This window comes from Eleutherodactylus coqui, chromosome 11 (assembly GCF_035609145.1).
Source record: "Eleutherodactylus coqui strain aEleCoq1 chromosome 11, aEleCoq1.hap1, whole genome shotgun sequence".
NCBI lineage: Eukaryota > Metazoa > Chordata > Amphibia > Anura > Eleutherodactylidae > Eleutherodactylus > Eleutherodactylus coqui.
The window spans coordinates 128,715,450-128,743,375 of record NC_089847.1 but is presented as its reverse complement, the minus strand read 5'-3'; the positions used below and the strand labels follow the sequence as shown (position 1 = coordinate 128,743,375).

The window sequence follows — 27,926 nt, the reverse complement described above, 5'->3', positions numbered from 1 at the left end:
AGCTCCTCTCCACCAATCAGCGCTTACTACTCCCCGTGCTCTCCTCCAATCAGCGCTTCACCCTTCTGGAGTGGGCGGGTCCTCTGCTCGGCCGGCTCCAGTATAAGTCTCCCCAGCTGCTGGCCGTAGGTCGCACTGCGGGGACAGCAACATGGCGGACCAGCGGGAGAAGAGCACCGACCAGATGAAGCTATGGAAGGAGAGCCGGGGCAACCAGGTAGCGGCCTGCCGTATGACAGTGTGTCATCCCTCCCGCCTGCAGGGTCCGCCACACACAGTGGGCTGCAGCTGTAAAACTACAGCTCCCAGCATGCACTCCTAGTCTCTGGCTGCCGTGGCATGCTGGGAGTTGTAGTTCTGCAGCAGCTCCAGGGCCGGATGGATGTGAAGTCTTGTTTGTGCATCAGACTGTGGAGGTGTCAACCATGTAGAGAGCACTTCTCACAGCTGAGGATCTGTCACAGTTGCATCCTGTCTGCATAATCCTCACTAAGCACGGCTCTCTCTCCTGCGCTGACTTCTGTTACAATGGATCAGCGCAGGTAAGACCTGCCCTGCTGGAGTCCCTTCTGTTTAGGGCTCCATCACCTGGATGTATGGTCGCAGCGCCTGGGTTTTGTGCGAGTCGTACGCTCACATATCGTGCAAAATACACGAAAGGTCGCAGTATGTTCTATTGTGGTGCGTATAACGCCCGCATACACGTCTAGACTCTGCTGCGTGCCGCTGATCGCGGCGCACCCCTGCAATGTACCTGCTGCGTGCCGCTGATCGCGGCGCACCCCTGCAATGTACCTGCTGCGTGCCGCTGATCGCGGCGCACCCCTGCAATGTACCTGCTGCGTGCCGCTGATCGCTGCGCGCCCCTGCAATGTACCTGCTGCGTGCCGCTGATCGCCGCGCACCCCTGCAATGTACCTGCTGCGTGCCGCTGATCGCGGCGCACCCCTGCAATGTACCTGCTGCGTGCCGCCGATCGCGGCGCACCCCTGCAATGTACCTGCTGCGTGCCGCCGATCGCGGCGCACCCCTGCAATGTACCTGCTGCGTGCCGCCGATCGCGGCGCACCCCTGCAATGTACCTGCTGCGTGCCGCCGATCGCGGCGCGCCCCTGCAATGTACCTGCTGCGTGCCGCTGATCGCCGCGCACCCCTGCAATGTACCTGCTGCGTGCCGCCGATCGCCGCGCGCCCCTGCAATGTACCTGCTGCGCGCCGCCGATCGCCGCGCGCCCCTGCAATGTACCTGCTGCGCAACTCTGAACTTGAGTCAAGCAACTGTAACAAAACCTCAGCCGTGGAAGCTTATTGGGTGTGAACAGGGTTTCAGTGTCTTGATGGAAGCAAGAGGGTTTCTAGTTGGTGACAGCAAGCAGAGATCTTGTAAGTGGTGAAAAGTTTAAATGCAGAGTCCAGTAAATGACAGGTTTCTGCCATCCTGTGACGGTTGGAGCCCCTCCGCACCGCACAAGCGTATTTGCACAACTTTTTGACTCCCTGAATGAGTCTTTTTGCCCGTGTATGTTCCTGTCGGCTCTCCGCCCGCAGGCTATATTCATCTGTGTGCGGCAGGCAGTCGCCCCCAGTGATGGCTGACCGTCTAATGAGGGCCATATGTCATCTGGTTTTTTTCCCAGTGGAATTAAGCAGCTTATTACGCATCTTTGTGAATTGCGCGTGCGTTCGCCCCCCTCTGATAAGTAAAAGGCGTGTGATGTAAAGTCATGGTCGTTCATATCACAACTTGCGATTTACATGGCGACGCCCCAAAGAGCTGGCGAACAACTAAGGGACAATCGTCGCTATGGGTAAAGGCAAAAATGACGGTCGTATGTACGTGTTAGCGACCGCCTAAACAATAGTTGCTACGTGTAAAGGCATCCTTAGAAAGGCACACTGCAGTAAACAGCACTGTGGCCCCTTCATTCTCCGGATCGGTGGGGATCCCAGAGGTCAGACTTGATCGTAGTGGGGGCGTGTCCTGTCACTTTATAAGATGGAAATATCCCTTTAAGGGCCTGTCCATACTGACCCGTTTATGTATGCACATACGTGTGTGTATAAAAACTAGTATGTGCCGTGTACTTCTGCACCCGTGTTTTTGTTTTCTGTTTATTTACTTTTTTTTTTTTCCCTCCCCAACACCGAATACGTTTTCAGTTGACTGCAATACTTTCCACCCCCTGTAGCCTGCAGGTCCGTTAAACGCTATGCCTTCACCCGTCTTTGGATGCCCATGTGACAGTGCGGCCGCGGGATGCTTGTCTGCAGAGCATGTGATCCGTCGCCGGCAGACGCTTCTGTGTAACTTGCAGGATTGGTGCCAAGTATAAAAGTATTGCGGTGTATCGCTATCTGAAGGCTGCAGTCATACTTCAGTTATATCTCAGTTTTTGCAGCTGTGATCTGTCACCGCCGCCTAAACAGCGGAAACTCCTTTAACACCTTAACGCTGCAGGATGTACAGTTACACTATGGAGGTTCAGTGTCTGTAGGGAGGGGGGGGGGGGGGGGGGGGGTCAGCGGTCGATCCTCTGCCATGCAGTGCGGGTGATGCCCACGACAGCTGCTGTTATACCCTTTAAATAGCACCCTCGGTTCTGACAGCACTTACATGCCCTGATTGGACTCTTTGGACCCTGAGCTCCCCCGCCTCCTGTTGAAGCCATACCTGATGACCGGCCTGTCGGATCACGGTATAATGTAATACTCTGGTATTGCATCGTACTGCAGATCTCGTCCCCTCTGCTGCTTAATCCCGCGGTTTAAATTGCAGGTGGAATGTCAGTGCAGAAAGTCTACACAGAAATGTCGCAGCAGCTCCTCCCCGTGTGAACCCAGTTCTATCACAGTAACGCATTATTGATCCTGTGCCGTGAACGCTGTCTGTTCGGGGGAAAAAATAGACAACACCAGAATAGCAGTTTTTATTTATTTTTGGCCACCCCATTTCGATGGAAAAAATTAAATAAAAGGCGATCAAAAGGTCACATGGACTCCAAAATGGTAGCAATAGAAACTACAGGACGTCCCTGAAGAAAGGGAAAAGAAGACCCTCACACAACTGTGTTGTAGGAAAAACAAAAGTTCTAGCTGTTAAAAAAAAAAAATATGGCGGCAGAACAGAACTGTTTCTCCAAACAGATGTGGTGTTTTTTTTTTTGTTTTTTTTTCTTTGTTACTAAAGTTACTAAAAAAAAAGTGTGTAATCGTACTAACCCGTAGAATAAAGTTATCACATTTTGTTGCTGAGCGTTCACACCCCCCCCCCCCCCCCCCCCCCCCCATGAACTAGCACCACTGAAAGAAACAATCGTCCCACAAAAAACAACCCTCAGCCGCTACGGGACAGGAAGAAAGTGTAGAGAAAAAAACAAAAATTAAGAGCTAAAGGGAAAAAAGAAAAGGCCGCTCAGCTAATCGGGACCCTCTGTTGGCTGTTAAGGCGGGCCAAGAACTCCGCATTCCTTGGATTCTTTCACTTGCAGTAACCATCTAGTTGCCTGACTGCCCTCTGATCTGTAGGGGGCACCTTCTCTGCAGCAGGTCAATTCTTTTCTCGTTTCCGCAGTGGCCTCTCGCCTCTCTATGGGAAGAGAAAGCCGCAGTGGAATGCCGACGGCGAAACCGCTGCAGAACCCACGGCTAAAAGCTGCGCTTATCTCGCGGAAATCTCGCGGTTTTTCAGTGCGGCCATTCCATGAGAATTCTACTGAAATTCCATCCCGTGTGACACCCCCCCCCCCCCCCCCAGCCATAGGGCTTTCACGAGCGGTTTCCGTGCCCGAGGGCGTATCTCACGCGGGGGCACGTGGCAAGCACAGTGACATGCATACTTGCTGCGTGTCCACAATCCCCATGCACTAATTTGGCGTGTCTTATTACACGCCAAGATCTCTCTTGCACACGCGTTTCACAAGCTGTGCGTGGGGCACAATCGAAAGCCAATATGAAGATTGGTAGCGCGTGTTGCGTAGTAGCGTCCGCTCGTACGAGAGAGCCCTTACAGATGGTAACCAGGGGGAATAAAACGGATCAGGATGCAGAATTTCAGGGCCGACCCTTTTGTCCTGTTGGGGGACGTCACAGGGAAAGTCCTTGCGCCAAACGAAAATCTGACCCTCCTCAGTTCGGCGTGCTCTCTTCTACTAGTCTACGGGAATTTACAGGCTGGCACCGCGGGAAGTGGGCGAGTATAAAATACCTCACCGGCTCCCTGTCTCCTACCATATTGTAGTTAATGGTGCTGGAGGAAGGGTTGCCTGGGCCTAGATAAACATGGCAGCTTTCTTCCAAGCACAGCGCCACCCTTGGCCATAGGGTTTTGTGTGGTATTGCAGCTTGGCTCTTTCAAAGTGAATTGAGCTGCAAAACTGAACAGTCCACAGATAAGGGTGGCGCTGTGTTTGGAACAAAGCAGCCATGTTCTTCTAATCCTGGGCAACCACCTGGTGCTAAAGAACCAGACACTTTTTAGCAATTTTCCCCATTTTTATAGTTGTATACAGAGGGTGGACAAAAATATGGAAACACCTGTATGAAATGCATGCTGTAAAATCAGTCTCTACATATCTTACTGAAATGTTTTATAATCCAGTGTAACGTAACTGGAGGTAATATGACGCGGATGCCAACATCCAACCAAGCAAAAAGGTACCATTGGTCAGGGGTTTGAGCCACTTGGCTGCTGTTACCAGCTGGTTCCCACCTGGAGCAGGGCAGGAGGTGAAGTAAACACAAATTTGGCCAGAAAGCTCCTAGGAAGCGTTCACACAGGCGAGAAAACCGAGTGCTTTTTCGTGTGATGCAGGAGTCATTTGCGTAGTGATATATATATTTTTTTTCTTTAAATCAATAGGGGTCCAAGTGCAATCGCACACGCAAGGAGATGCTGGAATGTGTGCGCAATTTTGCAGAGGCTTGTGTGGAACCAATTTAACCCCTTAAACACGACTGTTCAGGGGTATATAGCTGCCAATGAACACTATTCCTCCTGACAGTTGTTGGGGCGCTGGCGCACATGGCGTATTGGGGAGCAGCTACTGCCCACCCCCCTCCCCTTATCTCTCCTGGGGGAGCGCAGAACCTGAAACTGTAATTACTAACGTGACTTGCATTGTGGGCAGTGGCTCTCATCGGAGGTCTCCTACAATGGAGGCGGGGTTTGGGTAGCGATGCTGGTCAGCGACTATCTGCGTGTCACCTGCACGTAGCAGTTTGAACCTTGGCTGTCATCGCTGGAGGCGGGGTTTGCGTAGCGCTGCTGGTCAGCGACTATCTGCGTGTCACCTGCACGTAGCAGTTTGGACCTTGGCTGCCATCGCTGTCATGTTCTCAGGTTCATGTGACACAGGCCGAGGACATAACCATCCCTATTATCCAGTATCTGCTAATCTGCATGTAATCTTGGCTTCCGGTAGTCCGGCACGTGTCTCCAACAAAGTACATGACACTTGTGAATGTCTCCAGATCGGAGCAGTGAGACTGGAGTGATGCTCTGGTCCGGTACAAGTAAACTTCTGTACTTTCTTATAAACGTCCAATAATCTGGAATATCTGCTTATTCAGCATTAATGCCGGATGAAAGGAATTGTACCAGATCATGGAAAACTTCAGAGTAAGTTTAGCGAAGCCGCAGGTAAAGGTTCCTCCAGGCCTCGCTGTGTTCCACAGTCCAAGTCTGGTGGACTCCGACCCCATAACGCGCTCGCCCTCCTCGTTTCCCTCTCTAATTGCTTCTCTTCTGCAGAATGTTCCTGATTACTTATCTCTTGTGTAACTGTAATATAATCCATAGTGCGGTACATAGATGAGCCCCAGGGTGAGGTCATACACCTTGTAGGGGGAAGTCATTAAAGGGGTCTATGAGACTAAACTAAAGGGTATGACCCGTTCGGTTTAGACAGCAGTCTCTCTCAGTTTGAACAAGCCAACGATGTATCCGCCTGTCTAAACCGACCGCACGAGAGCGAACGAACCACGGGTGACGTCACTCGTTCAGTCTTTCGTGTCCGCTGTATAAGTGACTGAGAGGGACTGGACGAGCGCCGGTTATAGCGAATGAGCCAACGATTACACGATGGTTCTAAGAGCACCCTTACATCCTGTAATATTCTCCAGAGCTGCATTCACAATTCTACTGGCTATTGGAAACAGTCGTCAAGCTTGTAGTAATGCCCCCTAATGGTGTAAACCAGCTCTGACGAGGCATGGGGCCGTTGTCAGTTCAGCAGAGCGAGTGCTGTGCGGTATGGACTGCTGGGCTGGGAGATTTCTGCTCTGAAGCCTGCAGAGTTATGAATGCAGCTGGTAAAGGTTCATGAATGTCAGGTTGGGCAGATGAATGCAGGTACCCGATGTGGGGGATGTATACTGTACAGGGGGCCATGGAGAAGTAGGTCGCCACCACACTGTTATAGAAGCTGGCTAACAAAATAATCTCTGTGTTGCCCATAGCAACCAATCACAGTGCAGCTTTCACTTTACTTCAGCAGTATAACAAATGAAAGCTGCGCTGTGATTGGTTGCTCTGGGCACCATCTCCTCTGTTAGCCATAGTATTGCGGTGACGGCCTACTTCTGTGTACGATACTAGAAGCCATAGATCGGTGTGATCACACGATCGCCGTCAGCTGACTGGATCTCATGACTGTCCATCAGCCAAGACTCACATGAACCTGTTTACAGACTGAGGGAGGCTTGGCCGGCGCACAATACTCCTCGCATCCGTGCCAGGCGTTGGGAAACGGTAAACAGCGATAAGGCGCCGAAAAAATGATCTGGGGAATGTTGGTGAAATTTCACAAGCAGATTTCCCTTTGAAGTGAAGATAAGGAGACAATGGCGTACCGTCTCGCTGCGCAATAACGGCATCTGTACGTCTGTTCATGTGGTTGTTGGCGCGACCGTGCTGGACCGGCTGTATACCGTGCGGCATCCACAGACCACCATTGGGGAAAATGCTGCATTTTATACTTTGTGACCTGTATATAGGAAAATACGTCAGGCTGTGCTCTGTCCAGCGACAAAGATATACTGCAAAGAGCCCTCCTATTATGGGCAAACTTGGCGTTTTCGTAACCCGCACGCACTGGGCAGAGCCTTGGATGCCCGCGGTTAGAAGCATTATAGCAAAAAAAAAAAAAAAAAAAAAAAGCTAGATCATTTAATGTAAACACGGCCCATCGTCAAACGATAATTCGCTTGTTATTCGTTTCCTACAAGCATGAAAACGTTTGCTCATCCACGGGCGCGTCAGATTCTGTGAGCGGGAGCCCCGCCGCGGAATCCCACCTTACCCGCGACATGAGGGCATTACGCACCATTCCGGATCCTCTGCGTAGCCACGCTGGTCTTCCATCTTCTCCCCTGTGGATGTGCTCGGGCGCGCCAAAATGTGCGCCAGAAGGTCCGTAAAACAAATCCGCATGCTTTAACTTAAATGCAGACGCCCATGATGGTCTATGGGCGGCTTGAACTGCGGATCATTTGCACGGGTACACCACGCGGATTCCGGAATTCAAACCCGCCCGTGGACATGCGCCCTTACTTGTCTGTATAAACAGACTAAATTAGCGAATTCTGACCTCGTTCGCTCTGTGTAAAAGCGCCCTTAGATGTGGTCCACAAGCTGTGGAAGTGACCCGCACAAAACCCGCGTGGACGTTGCCTTGCGGTTCAGAATTAATTTCTGCAGCAGATCTTTTATCGCCGTCTCCGCTGAGATGCGGCAAATTCTGCACAGAAATTCGCGATAAAACCCGCACAGAAGATCTGTGGTAAAACGCGGGCATTGAGAGGCATGTATTATTGGATTTTCCTTCGCGGGTACGAATTGCGTATTCCACAAGTAGAAGAAAAATCGCAGCATGCTCTATTTTAGTGCGGTTTCCGCGCAGACTGCCTCCATGGAGGAAAATGAGGAATTCTGTGTGCACATGTGCCTAGGCTGATGGCGAAACCGCGCCATAGTTTACATCTTGACACGGAAACCTCTTGGGATTTCTGCATGCAGACCAGCTCCACTGAATGCGGCAGATCTGCGTCCGACTTCACCTTGTAAACATGGCGTTGCTTTGCCCCGACTTGCAAATGTGGCCTCAACCAAGTGTTGGTTGCTTCAGGCGATGGCGCAGCGTGAAGACAGAAGGTGCTTTGTTCTTCAGCGTGCCGTTCATGATGGGGCTGGTAACTCGCTGGGTCTCCTAGTGTTGCAAGTTCAGAAGAAGCGGTGCCATTTTTTTACCTCACGAAGACCTCGCCAACTGATTGTGTCTTGTGGAGTGAAGCGTCTTGGACACGGGACAATAGTCTGACCCTGCAGTGCCCAACAGCCGTCCCGGCGATGACCCACCCTATGCGATCTTACACCGGAGGATCATCACTCAATGACTAGAGGAGGAACGGACCTGGGATCGTTCCAGCCCACCCGCCTCCATTCACAGTACACCGGCCGTCGTTTGTAGATGACTGACTACCTGTCTACACAGAATGTCGCAGATGGTTTTTTAGGCCTACATGAAGGATCCGATCAGCGCTTTACCACAAGCGTTCACACAGAATAATTATCGTGCAAACCGCTCGCACTAATGAGCTATGTGCTCGATGATTGGGGCGTGTAAAAGGGGCTTAAAGGCGTCCTTTGGGCTGGTGTCACACGGGCGTATATGTATTGGCACTGCGTGTTCGCCGAATGGGTGTTCCGCATTTGTGTGCACAAAAAAAACACGCAGATTCCCTCACCCATTGAAATGGTCAATTAGTTTAATGAGTTCCTTTATGTTCCGTAAATCTGCAGGAAAACAGAAGATGGTGCACATTTTTATTTTCTTTGATGTGCACGTAAAATACACACTTAACAAACACATTGAAATCAGTGGGCTCTATTCTCTGCGTATTGTGTGCGCAAATATGGCCATACACCGCTAAATCACTCAAAGGGGCGAATTCAAACCAGGCTTTCAGTGTAAACGTGGCGCTCCTCTCCCCGCTCTGAGCGCTGTTTTACACACACCCACCTCCCTCTCTTTGGCGCTCCTCTCCCCGCTCTGAGCGCTGTCCTCCCTCTCTTTGGCGCTCCTCTCCCCGCTCTGAGCGCTGTCCTCCCTCTCTTTGGCGCTCCTCTCCCCGCTCTGAGCGCTGTCCTCCCTCTCTTTGGTGCTCCTCTCCCCGCTCTGAGCGCTGTCCTCCCTCTCTTTGGCGCTCCTCTCCCTGCTTTGAGCGCTGTTTTACACACACCCACTTTCCCTCTCGTTCGCGCTCTTCTCCCGTCTGAGCGCTGTTTTACACACACCCACTTTCCCTCTCGTTCGCGCTCTTCTCCCGTCTGAGCGCTGTTTTACACACACCCACCCTGTTCCCCCCCTCTCTCCGGCGCTCCTCTCAGCGCTGTTCCCCCTCCTCTCCCCGCTCCTCACATGCTGACCTCGGCTACTCCTGCTTCTTGGCAGATAAGGACGTCTTAATCAGCACTTTAACTTCTCCCTGCCGGGCCCTTCTACACAGAATGACTAAACAATAATTTTTCAGCGTAACTACGGCCAACGATTAAACGGGAATTTGTTCGCTTCTCATTTGTCCATTTTATACACGCATGAAAAATCGTTTTGCGTGTGAACAGTGATCATTCAGTTGTTCATTCACTGGTACAGGGAATGGAAGTGACTGAACTATATGCAAGCGCAATTACATTTGTGAATGCCTCTATAGACGGACTGGGTGGGGCGGACGCGGTCATCGTGTGATCGATTTATTGCTCCTTGTAAGAGTAGCCTAAAGGCCCTTCTACACGGGACGATTATCGTTCTGGTAGTTCGGGCTCTGGCGCTCCCTCGGGGTTTCGAATGATAATCGGCGCGTGTAAAAGCATGTGGAAACTGAGTGAGTGAGAGTCGTTCAGGGTTAAGCAGCTTAAAATGCTGAATGACGCCCGTTCGGTGTATACAGTAGTCGGACATCACTAACCGACCGCTACTTAGTGAGTGGAGAGGGGCGGGGGAGAGCGGGGAGAGAACTCTCCTCCAGCCACCCCGACCCTGTGATCCAGCGGTACTCGCTCCTGTGTAAGTGTACACGGGGACGCATGTTGGCATAGTTTGCCCAACACTTGTCCTGTGTAAAAGGGTCTCAAGACGTCCACTTTCCTCACAGAAGGGAGCTTCTAGGCGGAACGAATATCATTAGGGCTTTATTCGCAATTGGTGGTGGTGCAGATCCGGGCGTGGGTCCGTCTTATCACCTCTGGGATCGAACACCACTAAATGGTCCCATTGTAACCCTCGGTCACAAGTTCTCCGGCATGGACTCTGCGGTAATAGCTTGGCATCAGCAGTTTGTCCTGTGATCGGTGCCATCTCAGGGTTATGCAATGTCTAGATGTGCCGCTGGCAAAATCACATCTGCAATATTTGTACGACCTTTGTGGTATTTTATATATTGGTGACTCGGAAGTTTCCACGCACTAACTGGTATACGGGACTGTCTGTATGACCCGTACTGAGACCTCTTCCCTACATGCAGCGCTTCTTTCATCACATCTCTGACTTTTGACATTGTTTCCTTGCTTGGATGCCTTAACCCTTTAAGGACATGGTCTAGTTTGATACTTAAAGGGTTGTAAACTATTGATATCCTATTCTGTGAATAGGCCATCGATGCTAGATCAGTGGGAGTCTGTCAGCTGGAACAGTTACTTGACAGGCTGCTACACTCATGCACTGAACTGATTTCTGCAGAAACTGGAGAGCTCTGATCCCACTTTAGTGGCCAAGCTTGGTATTACATATAAAGTTCCCATTAAAGTGAATGAGAAAGCTGCAATACCAAGCCTGGCCACTGCGGTGAATATGGAGCTGTTGGCTTCTTGCAGAAATCGGCTCAGTGCAGTGGCCAGGGAACAGCTGAAACTGATGGGGGTTCCAGTTGGCAGACCCCTGCTGATCTGCCACTGGTGGGGTAGCCTCAGGATGACCCTATCAATTGCTTTTTGCATGTATTATGCAGTTTTAAGTGTTTTTAACTTGTCTGTGCAATAAAGTTTTTATATTCTTTGTGTATATTTTGGCATCTCTGGACTACTGGATGCCACGTTAAAGGACTTCTACTGTAATGAGAGTGGATATCTGGAGCTGGGTACATACTGCGACCTCTGCTCCATGATCCAGCACCCCATATACCAAGCCTAATTCTCACCAATAACCCTGTTCTCTCTGCTTCTTCAGAAACAGGATGTCATGACGACCGGAGGCGGAAATCCTATATGTGATAAGTTGAACCTCATGACGGTGGGACCCCGCGGGCCGCTGCTGGTCCAGGATGTGGTGTTCACGGATGAAATGGCGCACTTTGACCGGGAGAGAATACCTGAAAGGGTGGTGCACGCTAAAGGAGCAGGTGAGACTTTGTCCGCAGGTAGCAGATTGCGTGCAAACTCAAGCGGCGCTCTCGTAGGAGTTTGCACACGACGTGACGCAATATAATCCGCTGCTGGAGAGCCCTAAAGGGACAGAACTCCAAATCTCTTGCTTTCCTTCACCTAGACATGGAGGTAAAGGGGTAATTCATGCCTCAGGTTAGGCCATCAATAGCTGATCGGTGGAAGTCTGCCACTCGGGATCCCCACCAGTCGGCTTAGTGTGGGGGGTTCAAAGCTCCTATGATTGCTGCAGCCTCTTCAATGTTTAAACCCCCATGACATACGCCAGTGGTACTCGGAGCCGCTGCTGTAACTATGGCGTTCTGAGCACACACCAATATAAACCTTGAAGCTGTTGTAGCGCTTGTATAAGAGTGCCACAACACCCGTTAATCACTAAACTGGGCTTCTGAGCAGCGGACCCCCACTGATATTAATGGCCTTTTCTCAGGATAGTCCATCAATTTTTACAGTCTGAATGACCCTTTAAATAACATTCTGTTGAACTGCAGCCACCACTAGGGGGAGCTTTTGAAAATAGATTTGGGCTATAATCAAACAGATGAGTCCAGGGTTAAAAACCTACACTTGTGAGTACACAGAGACTTTAATGGGTCCGCGTTCGGTTTAGTTTTAGTCTCTGAGCAGACCAAACTTGAATGTTAAAATTGCCCATGTGAATGAGGCCTGAGTGTGAATGGGGCCTGAGGGTATGTTCAGACTACAAAATCCATTGTAGTCTGAACATACAAGTGCATAGTACAGACTTATGATGAGCGAGCATCGCTCTTCTCGAGTAACTGCATACTGGTCTGAGCAGATCTCTCACTCTATTTCCCCTCCCCTCGCCGCCCTCCCAAATCTGCTTGAACCAGTATGCAGTTACTCGAGAAGAGCGTTGCTCGCTCAAGTAACTTCCTTAACCGAGCGTGCTCGCTCATCTCTAGTAAGAACGGATTCATACGAGTGTATTTGCGCACAAAAAAAAAAAATTGTGCACGCTATATGCAAAGAATAGAACCCATTGATATCCGTGGGCTCGTTCACATGTGCGTATCTAACATGCACACTTCAGTTGCGCTAAAACCTATGCAGCATCTTTCTTTTTTTTTTTTTATTGCAGATTTGCGCAGGGAAAATAGAACTACACTAATCAACTGTTTAAATGGCTGGGAGCATCGTTGTCTTTATTTGCGCATGCAAGTGCACACGATTTGCATGCACAAAAAGACAGTAAAAGCCGCACTTGCAAATATGTAACGCTCACTCCATAAATGCGCTCATGTGACTCCAGCCCTAAGGCCTCATGTCCATGGGCAAAATAGGATTTTAAATCCGCAGCAGATCCGCACCCCATAGGGTAGATAAATACCCGCAGATGGTCAATAAAAGTGAATAAAAAAAAAATATGGAGCATGAAAAAAATGGACATGCTCCATTTTTCATGCGGGTCTCTCGCGTGGACGGCTCCCGCAGGCTTCTATTGCAGCCTATGGAAGCCGTCCGGATCCGCGGGAGACCTAAAATAAGAATAACTTACCCGCAGCGGACCGGGCAGGTCTTCTCTTCTTCACGGCCGGATCTTCTTTCTTCGGCCCGGCGGATGTGCGCGGCGCCGGCGTGAAGAAGAGAAGACCTGCCCGGTCCGCTGCGGGTAAGTTATTCTTATTTTCAGCCCTCATGTCTGCGGGGAGAATCCGTAGCGGGCCTGATTTTTCACCGTGGACATGAGGCCTTATGTCTTCAGTACACTCTTCAGTTCCCCCTGGTGGTCACGGCTTGCGGTTAGCTTCTGGTCTTCAGTCTCTTTTCTTGATATAGTAGTTTTTTTATATTTCTGATTAATTTTAACTCCAAACTTGAATTTAACTCTTCTTTTCTTGTTACTTAAAGGTGCCTTTGGCTATTTTGAGGTGACGCATGACATCTCAAAGTATTGCAAGGCCAAAGTATTTGAGCACATCGGGAAGAAAACCCCAATTGCAGTGCGTTTCTCCACAGTCGGTAAGATTACTGTGCCCCCTCCCACCCCCACCCAAAGGGTCTACATAATCGCGATTGTTTATAAGTAATTGCTACCAATTTCCCTTATCTTTTTTTTTTTTTTCAGCTGGAGAATCTGGTTCATCAGACACCGTCCGGGACCCCCGTGGGTTTGCTGTAAAGTTTTACACGGAGGATGGAAACTGGGACTTAACTGGAAATAACACCCCAATTTTTTTCATCCGTGATGCCATGTTGGTGAGTTGCAGTAATGTTAAGGACTCCTTCCAAGCTCCATCATGTTTACTGATCCAATATAGGCAATAAGCACGCCATATTCCAATGAGCGCATTATCATCAGGGCTCCAGTGGTACGCCTCATGACCACATCGGAGCTGTAAGATGTCCTTAGTTAGGCTAGTCACACATGGACGAGGGAGATTTCAGTCGTTGAATCATGGCCCAATATCCCCCTCGCCATCCATGTGAAAGCAGCCTTGCATCCACAGGGATGCAGCGAACCCTTCGAGGATTGCGGAGTTCTCCCATTGTTTTAAATGGAGTCGGCGCTGCTGCCGCCTGCGCTGTTGGAAACAATGGGTCCGCTTAGCTGCGAGATCGCAGCTAGATAGAACACGCTGCGATTTTTGTCAGTTTTTCCTGCATAGCATTGTAGTTCCACGCAGGAAGAAATCGCTCATGTGTATGAACCCCTTCAAAAGAATGGGGTTTGTGTTTGTGTCTTGCAATGCACAAATCTTGCACTATTTTCTCAGCTGTATGAAACCGGGCTGAGGCGAGTCTGTCTTGTTGAGTTTCCCTCTTAGGTCTTCACTCACATTTTATGTTTGACTTTCAACTTCTTGGTGTTTAATTCTTATGAGGGAGGGAGAAGCAGTTTGAGATAGAGAGAGATATTATATATATATATATATATATATATATATATATATATATATATATATATAATATGGATGTGTTCACACATCGTTGACTTGTTGCAGAACTGCACTAAAATCCCCACCCAAGTTTGTAGAACATCGATTGTGTAAACGCACCCTACAGTGACATCTGGCCAGAGTTTTTGACCTGAAAAAGTTGAAAAGTTCTGCAGAATACTTCGAATCTAGCCTAGAGAAGACTTCACTGACTGTCCATCTCCTCATGGTGCCAGCTTTAGAAATGGGTAATCTGGGACCCTGTTCATTAGCAGGTAGGGGAGGATGAGATGGTTCTGGCTGCCTCTCCCCCCCACCACCCCAATTCCAATAAAATGTGTCACTGGGAGGACAATAGAAAGGCGAGAAGGAGAATGCATCTGTAGGACCCCCGCCTCCCCAACATACACCTTAACTTTTTGCTAATTGGCTCAGAGAACAGGGCAGTCAGAGGTTCTTGGTCTCGAGTGCTCTACACTCTGCATATTTACACAACCTCCAGCGGAGTTCAGTTTTGCAGAGTAGACCATTAACTAATCCGCCCCCTCCGCACTTGTGTACATTGGATGCTCGGTTCAGCCAGGTGATTCCCCAGAGAATACATGACATTAAAAAGACTAGATCACTAAAAAAAAAGCACTTTTTTGTTTGTTAAACCAGATAGAAAAGCATTTTCCATGTTTCTAATGGATTTTAATGTCTGTACATGACTATGGGGATGGCCATCTTGCCTAAGGCAGTTGTCAATGCTTAACAGCACCCTCATGGGCCATTCGCACAATGAGTGTCGCCTCTCAGTGTAATCCTGCTGTGACTTGTTATATGTAACACTTATTTCTGCTTTTAGTTCCCGTCCTTCATCCACTCTCAGAAGAGAAACCCCCAGACTCACATGAAAGACCCCGACATGGTCTGGGATTTCTGGGCACTGCGGCCTGAGTCTCTCCACCAGGTAAGTGTTGGTGCTAGTGGGACTAGTAGCAAAGTCTAACTTTCTAAAAACTCTTGACGTGTCATAGGCACTTGGCAAAAGTTTTGATCGCCGAGGGTCTGGTCACCACCAGTCAACAGAATGAGCCATCTGAAGTACTTGTCCAAGTGATGTCACTGCTTGCTAGCTGAAAATGAGCTCCATTGAAAGTCTATTGGTCTGTCTTCAGCTAGCAGGCAACGACATCATTCAGCTGGCTCATTTTAGTGACTGATTGGGGGGTTTGGCTCTTGGACTCCCAGCGATCAAAACTTTTGAAATGTCGTCTAAAGTTTTTAGAAAGCGCAGTTACACTTTAAATTCCTCTTGGAAGCCCCCACTTTATTGGCCTGAGCAGCTAACAGTGCCTATGGGCAATGAGATCTTCATACACCGCACATATGAAATCACCTGATGTGTCAAAACATAAGGCATCAATCACACAAACTAGTGGACAAAAGTAAAGGGGAAAAGGCAGCTAAATTAATATGGTTGCACAAGAATCTAAGCAAGACACAAACCACAGGGCTGCCGCACAGCATGAAGACCAAATTCCAGCTGGTCAATGTCCATGACTCGCTATGGTGAACATGCCTGGCATACTTACAAGTGGACTTTCTTTTAATTGGCCTGAGATGGGTCACAAGGCACAAAACTGATAACACTAATTCTCACATTATTGCAAGTTACTTTCATTGCTCGGATGTGGACAAAAAACAGAATCTACATAGCGTGTCAGCCTGAAAGGACATCCAGTTCAGCCAACCACTTTCAACCAGCGTTGATCCAGAGGAAGACCCAAATTTAAAAAAAAAAAACAACCCTATTGAGGTAGAAGCCACTTTTCCTCTTAGGGTTGGGAAGGGACTTTTTCCCTTAAGTCTAGGCTGGTGCCCGTGTGGCAGCTGTCACTGCAGGCCCAGGATTCTTCCACTCTTACATTATTTTCAGGCTGAGTATATACATGACATGTTGAGCGTATCCCTCATAGAAAATTGATTACTGCTCATAAATCCTGGTACGATGCGGGTGGGGATTCCTTTGTACTCTTGTTTTCCATTATCCTTAATCTAATCTGAGTTCTGGATCTCCTCCAAGTTTGCCCTTGGCATGCATTAGAATAAAGATTAGTTGATTACACTTGCAGAGAGCTGCCCTCTTAATTCTCTTACATCTCTTCCCTCCCAGGTCTGCTTCCTCTTCTCTGATCGTGGAATCCCTGATGGTCACCGACACATGAACGGCTACGGGTCTCACACCTTCAAACTGGTCAATTGCAAAAATGAGGCCGTGTATTGCAAATTTCATTTCAAGGTGAGACCTGGCAGTCACTGTCTGTATTGGATGTGCACAGTCTTGTACCAATATCAGAGGTACTACAACCCCCACCCTCCTCTTCTGGAGAACATCTGTCTATTAAGATAAGCAATAACTGAGTCTGGCAACCAGGGAGGGGGGTCTTGCCAAAGTTTACCCTCTCCCCAATCGGGTAATCTCTGGGGAACCAAAGATATGAAAAGAAGCTTTCCCACTCATACAACCGGTTCTTGATATCATTAGATCTCCCGTCTCATATGTTTAAAGGTCACATAGCCTTAGTTTATAAGAAAGAACTAGTGTTATGGTGCAGTATACCAATCTGCCATTAGATGTCCCCATCACCAGGGCCAGTCCAGCCAACATCCCCTGCTAATGACTCAGCATATTTCTGCTTGGGCGCGTTGTGTTTTTTTTTTTTTTTTTCCCAGCAGTCCTGGATGGCCGGCACAATCTTCAGACTACCTAATCCCCACTGTGAATTGGTAGTACTAGACTACAAAAGCACTGTACTTGCTCTCTGATTGGCCAGAGCCTGCTCATAGAATCAGCACAGGCCAATCAGAAAGCGGTGCACCGTGTGAATTACGCCAAATGCACACGGGCGAAAATTCCGCAGCGGGATTTCCTGCAGAATTTCCGCCCTTGCCATAGGAGTGCATTAGATAATGCAATCCTATGCAGACAGCCGCGATCTGACACTGTGAAAGCTCGCATAGTAAACAAATTGCGGCATGTCCTATTTCACAGGTGACACGCCGGCTCTGGTCTGCGCATGTGCGGCAACAGCCAGAGCAGAGTGCGACACCGCGAGGAGGAAAGCGCCGGGTCACTATAGGGGGCACGGCTCGCATCCCGTCTGCAGGAGGCCTTAAAGGGGTTGTCCCGCGAAACAAAGTTGGGGTATACACTTCTGTATGGCCATATTAATGCACTTTATAATATACATCGTGCATTAATTATGAGCCATACAGAAGTTATTCACTTACCTGCTCCGTTGCTGGCGTCCCCGTCTCCATGGTGCCGTCTAATTTTCAGCGTCTAATCGCCCGATTAGACGCGCTTGCGCAGTCCGGTCTTCTCCGTGTTGAATGGGGCTGCTCGTGCTGGAGAGCTGCTCCTCGTAGCTCCGCCCCGTCACGTGTGCTGATTCCAGCCAATCAGGAGGCTGGAATCGGCAATGGACCGCACAGAAGACCTGCGGTCCACCGAGGGTGAAGATCCCGGCGGCCATCTTCGGAAGGTAAGTAAGAAGTCACCGGAGCGCGGGGATTCGGGTAAGTACTATCCGTTTTTTGTTTTTTTTTCAACACATGCATCGGGTTTGTCTCGCGCCGAACGGGGGGGGCTATTGAAAAAAAAAAACCCGTTTCGGCGCGGGACAACCCCTTTAAGTAGTGAGAAAATTGCTGCAGCCAGAAACCTGCAGATCTGAGAGGCAGCAAAGGGGAACTGCAAGTAGTAGACCCGGCGCCCTCTTGTTCCAAAACAGAATTCTGTCCTGGAACTAGAGGGTCGCTTTTAAGGATGCAACTCGCATTGTGAGCTAATCTCTCAATCTTGTCGCCCATGTGATAGCGGCCGGATGCACGTGTGACTGTAATCAGCTACTGTGTACCATGTTGCAATAACTAGTTTCTTCCTTGTGTAACTATTTAGACCGATCAGGGCATCAGAAATCTGACCGTGGAGGAAGCCAATCGCTTGGCCGCTGAAGATCCAGACTACGGAATCCATGACTTGTACAATGCCATCGCCAATCGGAACTTCCCTTCATGGACCTTCTATATCCAGGTCATGACCTTCCAGCAAGCTGAGAAATACCCTTTCAATCCCTTTGACTTAACGAAGGTGCGTAGTAACCTCAGTAATTACCTGTGTAACTTTCATGTTGTGGTCCGCATCTTCATCTCTCTCCTTGCGCTCTTCCAGATCTGGCCTCACAAGGATTACCCCCTTATTCCTGTGGGTAAGCTGGTCCTGGACCGTAACCCAGCCAACTACTTTGCAGACGTGGAGCAGATTGCCTTTGACCCAAGTAACATGCCTCCTGGAGTGGAGCCAAGCCCAGATAAAATGTTGCAGGTGAGCTTGGGGATTTTTTTTTTTTGCGCTTACCGCCTTCCAAAAAAGTCTGCATTGTTGGGTGACTGCTAATTAACCCTTTAGTAGATTAAAATGCTGTACAGCATCTTCAAGAAATTCTACTTGAAATGAAATTGGCTGAAGCCCTTTATATTTGCTAAGAAGCTTTAGCAGGACCCCCGCGCTCCCCTCTGCAGGCGGGGTCGCACCAACCACGTTGCTGATCAAGGTTTAGTTCAGCCATTGAACTTTGCTTAAGGAAATCGTGCCGCACCAACATGTTTGACCTAAGATTTGCAAAACAAAGTTCTCTTGATCTGCGATCAGAGGTTGCAGTTGGGAAGATCACATGACTACAGTCACCAATCCCTGTATGCAACACATTTCTGCCATCGTTCATAGCATTAGTAAATGCATGGCCGCTATCGGCAGCAAACATGGGTGTAAGTTAATCACCTAGGAAAAGCTTAATCGGGCTACCAGTCTAGTCCGCCATCTCTTGATTTCAGCCACTAAACTAAGTTCAATTAGCATGATCTGCCAAATACCGGATCAGACTGATCCGTGATTGCGCAATGTTTTTCTAATTCATCTTATATCAACTCTTGTTGCTCTCAGATCAGAACTTTGGTGCAACCGGCCTAAATAGAACGTCTAATGCAGGGAATTCCTCTTAACTTTCCGTTTGCCGTGTTGTAGGGGCGTCTCTTCTCGTACCCGGACACACACAGACACCGCTTGGGCGCCAACTATCTACAGTTACCTGTGAACTGTCCTTACAAGACTCGTGTAGCCAATTACCAACGGGATGGGCCTATGTGCTCCACTGACAACCAGGGTAAGTGCTCGTAATTGGTAGGAAATTCTAGTACCGGTGTTTCTGGTGGCGCAGTGCACCACTTACGAATGTAATATAGTGAAGGGGATTGGAGTTGTAAGCACACGGCTGCTGTTTTAGGACCTGTGATGGCTGTCATTGCTTACATGATCATGTGACAACACCGCTATGATACATACATTCTTCATCGGCCTCTGCTGGTTTAGGATCTGTGATGACGTTGCTGCCATGTGATCAGGGGTGGAGCTATGAGCTGGTGACTGATCACCTGATGGGTCCTGTCAGCATGCAGCTCCTGTCAGGCTCTGCATGTTTTATGCTTTAGGATCTGCAATAACGTTACTGTCATGTGATCAGGGGTGGAGTATGTAACGGACAAGCGGTCGCTAACACTTTGATGGAGACCTATTCCCATCTGGTGTCACCCATCAATTTCCTTCCCTCCCTCCTGCATGAAGATGGCACCTGATAGCCATGTTTGCTTGAGAACAAAAAACATGGGATGGATGTGTGCTGTAACCTGGAAGGTGGCTAAGCTGCGTTCTACAGGAGTCTGGAGGCCCAGTGTGGCCATCTATCATGGGGCGTATTCAAAGGATCCCTTAACTCATCTGGATGCTGTTTTCTAAGCTCTGCATTAGGCCTCCTGTCTACAGGCGTTGCAAAGTCCCGCGGCGAATCTCTGCCACGGGAGCCGCCGCCTGGGAGCCGCCGGCGCCGGCGCATGAATCTCTGCAGTCAGCCTATCGCGGCAATTTGCAGCATGTTGCAAATTGCCGGCCGCGAGCGAAGAATCGCAGTGATTCTCTGCTCATGGACACGGGGCCGGCGCTTTCCATAGCAGTGCTATGGAAAGCTTCAGGCGGCGTGATTTGCCGGCGACTTACTGCTGGTGAAATCACGCCCGTGGACAGGGGGCCTAACTGCTATGAGAAGTTTGAAAATGAAAATTGTGAAAGTTTTTGGTTTTTAAGAACTGCAAAGGTATAATCACATGTGGCAGATACGCTGCAGAGTTTCCATTAGTGAAATTGCTGTAGCAATTCAGCAGCTGTAAAGTGAATTACCAGTGGCATTTAAGGGGTTAACAGCCTTGATCATGCTCTCTGATCGAGGTTGTTGCAGTCGGGTGTTGGCGGTCAGACAGCCTCCATCGGCTGTGTATGGAGCTAGGTCTCTTCCTCCTTCCCAAATGCCCCAGCTCCTATACAAACCCTCCCCGCCCCCTTACCGTATATATGTGTTCCAGGAAGTGAAGGGGTTAAATACACTACAATTGTAATAAAATATTAAGGCACAAAAGACTACATTAAAAAAAGCTGGACCCTTGTGATGACTCTTTCAGGCCTTATGACCTATTGTGTGAAGGAGCCATATATGAGATTTGTCCTTACTTTGTATTGTCTCTGGCACAGGCGGAGCCCCTAACTATTACCCGAACAGCTTCTCTGCTCCCGAATGTCAGCCTTTAGTCCGAGAGAGCAAGTTCCATGTGTCTGCTGATGTGTCTCGCTACAACAGTTCTGATGATGACAACGTCTCACAGGTGAGCATGCTTATATCCAGGTCCGGTCATCAACAGGATGAGTCATTGGTGGCCGGCCTGCTAGTACAGTTACATGGCCTCTCTGGTGAAAAACTAATTTTTCCATCCCCGCCCCCTTTCCTGAATGTCTGTCACTCCGGAGGTCTCCGTGCAGCGCAGCCTCCTGTCTGATGCTTATCAGGCACAATCTTGTTGCTGAGATTTCTCCCTACTTTCTCTTTCACTATTCTGTGCTATCAATCCCATGATGCCTCACATGACTAGCTAGAGCCAGTGCCATCTCTGCCTGCTGGGAAGACACTACTATTACTTCTATATTTCCCCTAAATCGTGGACCATAAGTGTACAGTCAGGAGGATGAATGTGTGACAGGAGCCTGTAATAACCAGCAGTACCTTTATTAGGAGTGTATGCATGCCCATGAAGAGCTTGTGTGGTACAGTCCATGTAAAATCACACAGGATTAAGGCTGCATTCCCACGAACGTATATCGGCTCGGTTTTCACGCCGAGCCGATATACGTTGTCTCTCTGCAGAGGGGAGAGAATGGAAGAGCCAGGAGCAGGAACTGAGCTCCTGCCTCCTCTCTGCCCCTCTGCACTATTTGCAATGGGGAGATGCAGGACAGGGCGGGGCTAATTTGTGCCACTTAGCCCCGCCCCATCCCGCCTCCTCTCATTGCAAATAGTGCAGAGGGGCGGAGAGGAGGCAGAGGGGGCGGGAGCTCAGTTCCTGCTCCTGGCTCTTCCATTCCCCCCCCCCCCCCCCCTCTGCAGACAGAGACAACGTATATCGGCTTGGCGTGAAAACCGAGCCGATATAAGTTCATGTGAATGCAGCCTAAGGTGAATGAAAAACTGACTACTTGGAACTTGTTACATAATGAATGAAGAGAAGAAATTTCACTGAAGTGGCCCTTTAAGAAAATCAAACCCAAGTCCTGAGAGGGGTTTTTTTTTTTTTTGTTTCCCGAATACCAATCAACCTCTTAAACGACCCCTATTCATGTGTGCTTACGGGTGTTCCCGCCTTGCAGGCAACCCTCCATTAACCACTGCACACAGTAGCTACTAAGGTCATCGATGGTTAATCCCCGGGGACCCACCACCCTACAGACGGCTGGACGTGCGTCATAGATGGGCCGGAAGCGACCTAGCTGGTTCTACTCCCATAGAAATAAATGGGAGCTGAAGTGGCTATTACGCTTCCAGTATTTCTGCCTCTGACATCGGGGTCCCCTATGACACGTCCCACCTACAGCAGTGACAGCGGGCCGGGTGATTGCCGAGGACCCCCCTACACGCACTGTTGATGACCCATCCTGAGGATGGCTCTATAGCCTTTTGGGCGTACGGTTACCTGTCTGTTGCTGACTTGCTGCTTGACTTTACCCTGCAGGTTCGGGACTTCTACACCAAGGTGTTGAGTGAGGAACAGCGTAAGAGGTTGATTGAGAACATCGCTGGACACATGAAGGGCGCCCAGCTGTTCATCCAGAAGAGAGCAGTGAGTATATTCTGTCCCCATCACTATGTACACCGACATATAACGGTTTATATCTTTTTTCACTACTGACCTATCCTTTGAAATCAATGGAAGTGTTGTTGCAGCGCAGCTCTCCCATTGATTTCAGTGGGAGTGAAGCCTGTTAACCTTTAGCTAGAAGAGTAAAGTCTATTCAGACCTGTACAAATACTATAAACCAGGAATGTGATGCTAATCCCTGAGCAGCGGTTTATCTGTAGTTCACACGCCACTGATCTGCAGCAGATTACACTTTCAGGCTAGCTTCACATGACCAGATTTCTATTGCACAATCTGTGGTCAGCATCCGCATAGCTGATTCGCATTAACAGGTATGTACAAATCTTTTACCTTCACACTCGCGGAAAGGAATTGCAGTTTCCACGAGCGGAAGATAAATTGCAGCATGCTCTTATTTTGCTGCGGACTCCGCGCCGACAGCCTCCATTGAAGTGAATAGAAGTCGTCCAACCTGCAGCCCATCTGCAATTGACCTGAGCACCCGCGTCACGGCCTAGAGACGGCACAGGAAAAACAAACGTTCCAAAAAAACCTGTACTGCGCGTGACCATAGGGTTCCGCTCCGCCAGTCTTCTCCTCAGCAGCGAATGTGACGGCTGGCGCACCGGCCAGCACAGTACAGAGAACACCGCACCGTCAATATGGCGATGACGCGGCTCCTACAGCCATTCTGCGATGATTGTAGAATGGCCGCGGGATGGACAGCTTCCAGTGACTTCATTGGAAGCTGGCTGTGCGTAGCCCACACAAAATCGCAGCATGCTGCGATTTCTCCCCCGCTAATGGAAAATCTAGGATCTTTTTCCTCAGAGCACGGCTCCCGTCTCTTCCAGCCTCCTCCCCCTTCAGAGAGAGACGCCGTATATCGGCCGGCGTGAATACCTGGCCGATATACGGTCGTCTGAGTGCGCCCTAATGCAGATGATTTGATGTTCCATTTGCAATCCATTGTACTAGGACTTAAGCAACCTAAAGTCATTTCTAGAACAGACAGAATGTAATCTGCATTTCTCTTCCATCAGGTAAAAAACTTCTCCGACGTTCACCCTGATTTCGGCTCCCGTATCCAGGTGCTGCTGGACAAGTACAATGCAGAAGGCCACCATAAGGTAATAATCCCTTTTATATGGTAATGAAGCCCTAATTGGGTGATCAGTGAGCTCTCCCATCAAACACGCCTCATGCAGAAGCCTTGGCACAGATGTGTTTGTGCTGCAGGGGAATAAAGTGAATAATCCCATTTACACGCCATTACTCCCCTGCTTATCCTACCTGATGCATGTAAATCCACTGACTACAGCCCTGTGTAAATGCCTCTTATCTCTCTAATCTAGTAAATTGGCTCATATATAATTTCAGGTTTGGTACAGGGATGAGTTGTCTGCCCAGTTCGTCAGCTTTGCATTTTTTTATACTCTGAAGTGCATTATATAAGTAAGGGCTCCTTCACACGGGCGCTGTGATTTTCAGATGGCTGCAGCGCGGCTGTAAATTGTATGGATGAGGGGCAGCCATGACCACGTCACAGCTGCAACTCCCGAATTAACTCCTGTTCAGACGGCCGAGGCTGCGGCGCTTATACACCGCAGCCCCCAGATACCATTGGGCGGGGTGGGGGAGTTTAGCTCTAAACTCCCACCCGCTTCCTGCCCCCTCTCCACCCCTTGCCAGCTAGTCCATCCCCCTCTCTGCACCAGCTTATGGGAGCTGCTGAGACGCTGCTAAACTCCCTCCCACCTTCCATTTCTAGCAGCTCTCCGACCAGCCGCCATATTCCGTCCAGAAGATGGTTCCAGAACTATATTTTCCGGCTGGCTTAAAAACTGCGCATTTCGGGCAGGCGGGTTTTATGCACTGAAAAATCGGCCATCTAAACTGATGCATTGGAATCCAATGCATCAGATGGTCGTTTATATCGGCCGGCCGTGAAAACTCGTCCGATATACGTTCATGTGAATAAGCCCTAGTCCTGTGGATCATATAGAGAGAATACATCACAGGACCTCAATTCAGAAGCAGAAAGGGGGGAATGATCCCATGGGAATAATGCTGGGGGTGTATCAAACAGCAGAACAATCTCACATATAACTTGTCTTGGGGTTACACTTGGATCCCTACACTTGGCCGTTTTTGTAGGGTTCTATGCACTGTAGAGACCCTATGTGCTGCAGTATGACCCTTCTACCAGGCCCCTTAGGCCTCCCTCACACAGGCGTTTGCAGAAATGCAGTGTTTTTCAATGCAGATTCCGCCCTGGTTTCAGCAGCGCTGGCGTGGATTATGCTAGCGTTTTGGCTGCGGTTTCAGCACAGCTGAAAACTCAGCGAGGGATGCTGGAGGAAAAAATCAATACTCGCCTGGAAGGTGTCATCGGGGTCCCCGGACCTCCATCCAGCCTTCTCTGCACTTTTCAAGCTGGCAGGGGATCTTTTGCTAATGACAGCAATTAGAAATCCCTGCCTCTAGCAAGAGATTGCTCTGATTGACAGCCCACATAAGCCAATCAGCCGACTCGGCCAATCACAGCCAGCACTGAATAAATTGCTATGATTGGTGCATTTAACGCTGTCTGTGATTGGCTGAGAGAGCTGTCACTCACATCCAATCAGAGCAATCTATAGCTGGAGGCGGAGAATTCAATCTCCGTCTCTAGCGGAAAAAGATGCTCTCTCTGCGTGACAAGTGGACGGGAGCCTGTGACGGGGGACCCACCCCGATTACACCTGCCAGGTGAGAATAACTTTTTTTTTTTTTTTTTTTTTTTTAAGGTCATGCAGGTAATGCTGGCGTTGAGCGCTGCCCAAAACGCAGCACCGAGTTGTGCCGCGTTTTCCGCAGAGCTGAAACCGCTGCCCATTCATTTCAATGGACAATACAGGGCTGAAAATGCCCAAAGATGGAACATGCATCACTGTCAAAGCGCAGCGTTTTGGCGTTTTGTGTGAGCAGCTCCATTGACATGAAGGGGAGCGTTGTATAGCGTTTAGTGCAGCGCTAAACGCTATACAAAACCGCCTGTATGTCTTTGTTTTTTGATACTTTGGTATTGGTTTTATTGAAATTGTGAGTCAATATAAAAGTCCTAGGAAATTTATTATGTCCTGTGATCACAGCAGCATCAGCAGAGCTTAAAATAAGCCATCACTGCAGTATTATAAGGGGGAGGGGTAAGTGTAGTGTCAGTTTACAGGCCTGTATTATAATGTGTTTTTATTTTTCTTTCATACAGAGAAATGTGAAGACCTACACCCAACATCCCAACTTGTAAACTTCCCTCCTCTGGATGATCCGTCCACAACATCTTTCCTGCCATTTTAATTGTAGCAGATGCTTGGCTATGACCATATTGAATGTACTTCAATACTGCGATTCTTGGACTCCTCTTCACTAATTCTTTAAAAAAAAAATGCTGATTTATACATGAGCAAAGCTAATGTGCGCCAATGATCACAATAAGCTAATAATCCAGTGGCATTATCGATTAGCATAGTCTTGAATCGGTTTGGCTATAGATGGACGGGTTCAGGCTATGGACTCAGTGAGCAACAGGCTGCACAGTTTGTAGTTTTATACAACACTTAGTAACTATACTACCTTATAATCGTCTACGTTGTGCCTTCAGATCTCGCTAATCGCAGTTCTGGCGATGATTGCATTGGAATCTTGCATTGCAGTAAATGGCCCTCGGATCACAAGTCTGATGGGATATGTAGTTCACCAGGGCTATATCTAACTAGTAGAGCATTTCAATACGTGTGTCCGCTATGGCGGTAGTCCATCTGTTCCGTTTGTGGGGCTTTCAGGAAAGGCAATGTCAAGTCTTAATGAAGAAGTAATTATGTTTTTTTACAATAAACCCTTATGCAGTTAATGTGTTGGACATTATTGGTACTGCAGGAGGCCTGTGCACACAAAACGGGATGTCTAAAGTGGCTCGGTAACATAGGCTTTGATAAACGAGGCCTAAGAGGAGGTGAAGCAATCCCCTGTTTGGGGTTGATGTCCATTGAGTAGGGTGGAATGCATGAAAAATATCTATGGGGTGCAATTATAAGGTGCTGCCAGCCCAAATGCCCCACCGCTTACACAGGGCATGATGGAGTCATCTTTACCAGCACATTGACACCATCCAGAGACACAGCCCCTTTCTCAGAATGGCTGGGTGGAACGTGGCTTCTAATAGAAGGGTATCGCTGATCTGCCTGCACCATAGATGGGAGTGGAGCCGCTGCTGGGCATATACAACCGGCGAGTCCCTGCCCACCCAACTACAGGAATGGGACAATGTAAGTTGAACTGTGACATAGTGATAACGAGGGTTCCTCATTCTCAGGATCGGCGGTCAGCCCCCACTGATCTATCAGTTTTCACCCAGCAGTGAAAACCGGTCTTGTTGCCGGCTGTGACCGCAGCGCAGTTTTCGTTCTTCTTACAGTAATTTGACACAAACGCCGCGGTTACGAATGTTTCTCTGGTAAACAGTCTTGCTCAACGAGGCCCATTATTCTCTTCCAACAGGCGTTTAGTTAATCTCTTCATTGCGGGTTATGATGTGTACACCACCTGCGCCGGAGCACTCCCTTTGTCAACAAGCTCTTCTACAGAACAGCGAGCCGTTTGGAAATCGCATCCTCTATTAGTTATGGTGGCTGCTAAGAAATAGAACGACTTGCAGAAAGTCCTGCCAAGTGTGATGGAGAAAGGAATCTATGCAAACTTGGCAAGAGGTCGGCCTGTAGGTCTTGGTGTGGCTACAGCTGCACCTGTAGGGCCCTCTTACACGGGGTGAGCTGTCGGATGCAGATGCCCAACAGGTTGTCATTCCTGTGCTTTTACACAGGCACCATCATCGCTAGTGAGTGGAGGCAGAGCGGCCAGGGATCGATGAAGTCTGAGGCTGGCCAAAGCAATCGTATTATGTTATTGCATTACCCAGTATAAGAAGAGGACCTGAGTGGTGGAGGGAGGTGTGCCGGACCACTGCACAATGGAAGGAGCTTCCTGCACTACCCAGTATAGGCAGGGGACGGGAGTGAAGAGGACCTGAGTGGTGGAGGGAGGTGTGCCGGACCACTGCACAATGGAACGAGCTTCCTGCACTACCCAGTATAGGCAGGGGACGGGAGCGAAGAGGACCTGAGGTGTGCCGGACCACTGCGCCACGTAAGAAGCTTCCTGCACTATACAGGGTGACCACCAAGCCACCTAACCTTTGCTCGGCCGGGGTCACAGGCGGCAGACCACCTGCTGATCAGTTATTAATGACACTTCTGTGGATAAACAAAGTCTGC

The 27,926-nt window shown here is 49.1% G+C and overlaps 1 protein-coding gene across 1 annotated transcript; it reads left to right on the top strand.

Annotated features, from left to right (window-relative positions):
* The first annotated feature begins 59 nt into the window (after positions 1-59).
* Positions 60-26,506, top strand: LOC136582455 (catalase). Its single transcript, XM_066583507.1, has 13 exons — positions 60-217; positions 11,220-11,391; positions 13,307-13,417; positions 13,524-13,654; positions 15,182-15,286; positions 16,493-16,618; positions 18,281-18,472; positions 18,554-18,706; positions 19,406-19,544; positions 20,960-21,090; positions 22,489-22,596; positions 23,658-23,744; positions 25,865-26,506. The coding sequence occupies exons 1-13, from the start codon at positions 152-154 to the stop codon at positions 25,901-25,903; spliced, it is 1,560 nt and encodes a 519-aa protein (XP_066439604.1). The 5' UTR covers positions 60-151; the 3' UTR covers positions 25,904-26,506.
* The last annotated feature ends 1,420 nt before the right edge of the window (positions 26,507-27,926 follow it).

Excerpts from the sequence above, each read along its gene's own strand:
- LOC136582455 (XM_066583507.1), top strand. The coding sequence starts at position 152 with ATGGCGGACCAGCGGGAGAAGAGCACCGACCAGATGAAGCTATGGAAG. Across the intron at positions 16,619-18,280 it reads ATTGCAAATTTCATTTCAAG|ACCGATCAGGGCATCAGAAA; the intron begins GTGAGACCTGGC and ends GTAACTATTTAG. Across the intron at positions 19,545-20,959 it reads GTGCTCCACTGACAACCAGG|GCGGAGCCCCTAACTATTAC; the intron begins GTAAGTGCTCGT and ends TCTCTGGCACAG.